General features: G+C 38.8%; 1 protein-coding gene across 1 annotated transcript in view; it reads left to right on the top strand.

Annotated features, from left to right (window-relative positions):
• Nucleotides 1–6,248, top strand: part of LOC108973429 (neuroligin-4, Y-linked) — a 117,185-nt gene extending 110,937 nt beyond the window's left edge. The window contains exons 11-13 of the mRNA XM_018940688.1: nt 1,544–1,695; nt 1,879–1,994; nt 2,127–6,248. Of these exons, the coding sequence (XP_018796233.1) occupies nt 1,544–1,695; nt 1,879–1,994; nt 2,127–3,397 (1,539 nt within the window). The 3' untranslated portion in view covers nt 3,398–6,248. The remainder of the gene's footprint in view (nt 1–1,543; nt 1,696–1,878; nt 1,995–2,126) is intronic.

Genomic DNA, 6,248 nt, shown 5'->3' on the forward strand with positions numbered 1-6,248 from the left:
ATAAAAATATTTCCAGTATTTTATAATTTCCTTTTCATATTTCTATATTTAAAAGCATATGTAAATAATTTCGATATTAACTAGGTATGTGTACTCTGCAACTATATTCATATGAGGAATTCAGGGGAAACACTAGTTTTCAGAAACATTAGATTGGATTTCCGTGCCAACTAGAGGCCTTAGTGTGCGTTAGATTGCGCTGTGACTTCCAAATAATCTTTTACAAAATTTTGGTATTGTTCAATTCTCCAAGAAAGCTTAAGAAAATTCAAAGGCTTCAGAATTTCAGTTCCAAATAAAGTAATTGAGTAAATTTGGTTCAAAAATTACTAACAAACTATTACAGGTTGCTAACAATAAATATGATTCTAGCAGCAAATTCTACCGAAACTATAAAAAGCAAATTTAAGAAAGACGTGCGATGTGAAACTCTCGATTGCACGTTTGATGTCTGCATACGTGTGTAGCTATTAATAACTATCCAGTATATGCCTACATGCAAATAAATTAAGTCAAATATGTGACTTTTTCTGGCTCAATTTCGGTTCGAAATTTTTGTGTTAAGTCTTACATTCCTGAAAGCATTCCAAGATTATTGGCTTCAACACGCAAATCTCTCCGCATCTTGTCACTTGACCGCCTGAAAAGCAATTTTAGTTAGGATGATATAACCAGCTATTCCGGGAATTACAATCGTTCTTTTCGTTTCGTATCTGCTACAGAAATTCATAACTGCCGCATTGCTAAGATTTGTTTACGTTCAACTGATTGCAGATTGCAGTTTATATAGTAAGTTCCTTTAACCCCATATACCAATGCACATATGAATTTATATGGATTTATGCTACGCAAGTATTTGAACTGCGACGCCACTTCAGTGCACACATGCGCATATGCAAGTAGTGCGGGCATATAGACCAGTCAATTCAGCAAACGTTCAAACAACTTATGTAGGCAATTATCTGCAATACCAAGTGCTTCGGAAGCGGCTCAAGGCAAGCCGAGTGCATTACGCCTTATGCCCATACACAACTGCCGTTATACCACGCCCAACATAAGTTAGAGTTGAAGTGAGGTAATGCGAGCTTTTCCAACGCCAAACCCACGAAGGGACATCAAGTGATCTAAAGCGTTTGCGTACAATACATATGTACGTACATACTCCTACTTACATTCCAAAGCCATCAAATGCACTGAAGAGTGCTAAGCGTTGATGAGAACCCTTTGAAAACTCAATACCTGTGCTACGGTTCTAGGAAAATATTTCGTCATAGTAAGTGCAAAGTGGATGATTTCAAGGATATTACAAGAAATAGTTCATATTATATAAGGAGTTTTATAGAACTTCACTCGTGTAATGAAATGAAGATAAAACAGCAAGCATTTATTAGACTTCAAAGAGTTCTAACGATTATCCTCCGTTCGCCCAACCGACCGTACGGAATTATCCGAATCATGAGAGTTTTATTCAATTATTTCAAAAAACTTGGCTGTAGTTCTATATATTTTTATGCATCTGTCTATATTCTACTTTTGGTTTCAGCGCCAAGGCTGTATTCATGGCGAGGACTTACCCTACCTGTTCGGCGCACCTTTGGTGGGTGGTTTCAGTCATTTCACACGAAATTACACTAAAACAGAAATTAATCTCTCGGAGGTGGTAATGCTGTACTGGTCGAACTTCGTGCGTACAGGGTGAGTAATAAAACTTCAAAGAAGTGCATACCTTAGCTCTTGACCTAATCAACACATACAACAATAGGCAAAGAAAACTAAGAAAAATTTATATTGCAATTCACCTAATTTTCATAATTTAAAGTATTAGACCAAAAGGATTCGAATGTATAAAGCATATATTTCGCTTTCTTTTCTTCGCAGGAACCCGAATGAACAAATGGAAGGCGAACATCCCGGTAGTCGACAGGAGCGAAGTCGATACAAAACGGTTGAATGGACCGCTTACGAGAGTGTGCATAAAAAGTATCTCAATTTCGGTAAGTGGCTCCAAGCAAGCTGTGGGAATAGTTGTTATATATACTAGGATCATTTATAAACCCCTTTTATTACTCAATATTTATATAAGCACTTTTACTTAGCTCAAACCATATCAATCTACATCTTTCCAGACACAAAACCCAAACTCAAAAATCACTATCGCGCTCACCGCTTATCCTTCTGGCTGAATCTCATTCCCGATCTGCACAAGCCAGGCGGTGACAATGTGCCCGCCGCACATCACCAGCTGCTGGATGATACCGATGATGATGTCGACAATAATATCGCCAGTGACGGTTCCGTTAAGCCACTGAACCCACCCTATTCGCCGCATGCTGGCAGCGCGGCGCTTGGCAATTTCACATTATTTACTAATCAAGTATTCTCACTGCTGAATCTCTCGTCACCCTCATCGGCGCGTAATGGCACACGTTATGGCGGCAAAATGTATGGCGCTGACGACAGCGGGGAGGCGCATGCCGCCGGAAGTGGTTCGCCACCGGATGGCCAAGACGGTTTCGCTGCCTACTCCACCGCACTGAGCGTCACAATTGCAATTGGCTGTTCACTGCTCATCCTGAACGTGCTCATCTTCGCTGGTGTTTACTATCAACGTGACAAGACGCGCTTGAGTGAGCCACGCGCGCAGACGAAGCTGAAGCGCCAAGAAAACGGCCAAATGCCGAATAACATATGCGGCGATCTCGAAACCTTAACGATACACACGAAAAACGATCCGGCGACGATACTTTCGCATCACCACGCGCTGCAGCATCAACACCAGCTGCCACCACCCGAATTCGCGGACATACCACACCGTGCGCCGCCGCCGCCAAAACATTTAAAATCGCTGCAGGATGCGAGCGGCAACATTAATATGGGTGGCGCGCTCGGTGCGCCGGGAAGCGCGGCAAGCGGCGGTGGTATGGTAGGTGGTGCTATRGGTAGCAGCGGCGGCGGCGGCAATGCTGCTGGTGTTGGGGGTCTGGGTAGCGCCGGCGGGCAAGGTGGTAGTGGGCCCAGTGGCAGCGGAGGCGGCGGCAGCATGATGGGTCTAATGCCACCACCGCACGCGTTGCAAGTCATGGGCAATCAATGTGGCACGCTTACCAAAAAGAGTTGCATGAAACAAACACAACAGCAGCAGCAGCAACAACAGCAGCTGGTGGTTACACATCAGCAGCATTTGCAGAATCATCATAATCAAAGCATGACGACGGCTTTAATGGGTGGCGGCGGTGGTGCGGTTGGTCCACCGCCACCTTCGGTGTCCAGCGCACAAGCGCACTCGCACGCAAATGTGCAACAGCAGCAACAGCAACAGCAGCAGCAACAACATCATCAGCAAGCACAACTACAACAAATCCAACAGCACCCACTAATGGATGAGTTGCGAGTGTGACATTAATTAACAGTGCGTTTCAAATGTGATCTCTAGCGGTGATTAAATGATTGTGATGTGAAATGAAGTGGAAACGGGTGCCGCACAATGCCACACAGCTCGATTAAAGTGTGTGTGGCTGTGTGTTTGTCGCTTTGTGTATTTATGAGTGTGTGGGTGTGTGGTTCTGAGCGTGTAGTGCATGTGCGTGAATTTAATCGTGTGCGGCGTTCTTGGTGATAGCGCCCATTACCTATTCTCTCTGCGGGCGTCTGTACGCCATTGCATTTAGTAGCAAAGCAAAACGGGATTACATGACGTAGGCGCATTTTGTTAATTAGTATTAGATATAAAACCATTCTTGTAGGTATATATATACTAATCCCGAGGAAAAAGTTGTATTAAGTCGTGGTGCTTGGCACAAAACCCAAATATTATTTCAAAACACGTTCTAACTGTAGCCATACTTAGTATAAAGTTTTAAAACTGAAATTTCGATTGTCATCAAAATTGAAGTTTAACAATCAAATATTTTGTATATAGTAAAACTAAAGTTATAAAACCATAAAGCGTGCAAACTGATGAATCATTAGCAAGAATTATAGTTACGAAGCTGCTTTTCCAAACATTTTAGATTCGTTTATGGTTTTGTTAGAATTAATTATAATATTTCGTTTTGATATGAATTTTGTTGTATACAAATTTTAAAAACTCTAAACAACTGAAATAATTGCGTTGAAGCAAATAGCAAACAATTGAGAGACAGGATTAAATTGCCAACATATTCATATGTAACTAAAGAGCCACTTTAAAACGAATTCATGTACTCCTTTATATTTTAAAAGCTATCAAGTTATTATTTTGGCCTATCATTTGAAAACTTCCTGATCATTAAACGAAAAACTGTATAGTCATTGAGGAAGTTGCAAGCTATTTCATATTTGGAATTATATTTCTGTCATGAACGATGGTCTCGTAAAATTCTTCTGGAATTAGGAGCTCTTTAATTACACATTGTCACTCGAGCATTTAACTAATTGTCTATCGTATGGTTATTGACTCCAAGCACTCACTGCATTTTCGTATTCACCGGAAATCTTCAATAGTTTATAGATATTTTTAGTTTTTGTGGGGTCCGAGGCATTAATATCTATGAAAAATGGTGCAAAAGAAACACTTAAGAGAAGAGCTATACATAAATGATTTTATATGATCGATAGAAAAGCGATTCCCACTGAACCTTCTTATTGGCCGCAATATAAGTGGACTGCTTACTATTTGATATCGGTAATATATTCACTTTGCCGCATGGAATATGTGAATATCACTACTTTGTATAAATTTTGTCTTAGAACTTTCAATTTGATGTAAGAATCTTACTGAAGACTCCTTCTTCCTACCTACTCATATTAGCGCATTTCCAAAGCATCTCCAGATTCCAGCAACATTGCTGGGTATTTTAATCAGAGCTAATCAAAATTTCAGCACAGTTGGAATAATTTTATGAACCTGTCCGACACGATGAAATAAAGCCGCTAAAGTTCCAACGTATTTAGCAAAAACGCTCTGCTACAATTGACAATAGTTTCATTCTGCAAAAGGATCTGATATAACGAAGCAGCGAAGTATCTTCAGTTAGGTCCAGTCTGTCAAAAAATAATAATTTGCTATAAAGAAATGTAAAGTAATTACTTTGAACAAACAGATTACTAGCTTCCACAATGCGGAGAAAACCTCCCAAGAACACGTGCTAAACGTTCATTTTCCCATTTTTATTTAATATGTTTTTGCTTAGGCAAAGCACCTCCGATGTTTATTGGTATTGTCTGTTAAATGCTTAAAGAAACCCTGTCTGACCTTAAATTCTATACATACGTTAGATAATACATAATGACCAGTGACGAGTGATATTATCCTTAGCAAAGTAGCAGGAATATAATACAATATATAGCCGTAAGGAATGAGAAAGAAATTCGGATGAAATCCCAACATAGCTTTGGCTACCAAAGTCTTCAGTTCTTCTATAAACTGAAAACATTTAATTTTTTGATGATATTTTGTCTGAAAATACAAAAAAAATATTAAACGTTTTTTTTTCAAATTATTTGTTTTTCTATGTAGTCACAGTGGTGAAAATTTTGCACCTGCGAAAGATTAACGCTACTGAGCAAAAATATTTTGTAAGAATAAAAGCTATACTCCGCTTATTTTCGGTTGAAGCTGCCAGCTTAATGAAAATCAGTTCTTGCTTTTGCAATCTCGAGTCTGAATATGGCAGTATTTAACTCCACTCTCTTATATTCCTGGTTTACTCTACCAGCCTGCTGCTAACACGAAGTTTGTTAAGCATTGATTCATTTATTATAAATTCTTAAAACTTTCTAAATTAATAGCATATTGGTTCCCTACTAGACACACTAGACACTGATATAACAAATTTAAAGTAGCTTTCCGTATTTGTGTAAATTATTCTTCCAAAGACTGATTAAGTGTGTATATAATAGTTACCATTAGTGTGCAACTAATACAAAATTAATGTGTATATGTGTGTATAAGTAGGTTTGTATGAACTAATATGTGTGAAGTAGATAATTTTAATGCTTGTAAATAAGGAAAGGTAGCCGTAGTACCAAACCAAAATGAAAGTTGTTAGAAAATTTTCACACAAACAAAATGTAGGCTAATGAATTGATAGGCAGAATTTTGGTCATTGCAATGCGAAGGAGATAGGAGATAGATTGTGTTTTGACACCTATGTTCCAGTAGTTAAGTAGTTTACTATCTTCTTGAACCTAAAACGGGTGAATAAGATTAGTCTTTAGATTTTGTTTGTTGCTAAGAGATATAAACACTAAAAAAATAAAACAAAGAA

The sequence above is a fragment of the Bactrocera latifrons genome, unplaced genomic scaffold, assembly GCF_001853355.1.
Source record: "Bactrocera latifrons isolate USDA-ARS-PBARC rearing strain unplaced genomic scaffold, ASM185335v1 scaffold_48, whole genome shotgun sequence".
Taxonomy (NCBI): Eukaryota; Metazoa; Arthropoda; class Insecta; order Diptera; family Tephritidae; genus Bactrocera; species Bactrocera latifrons.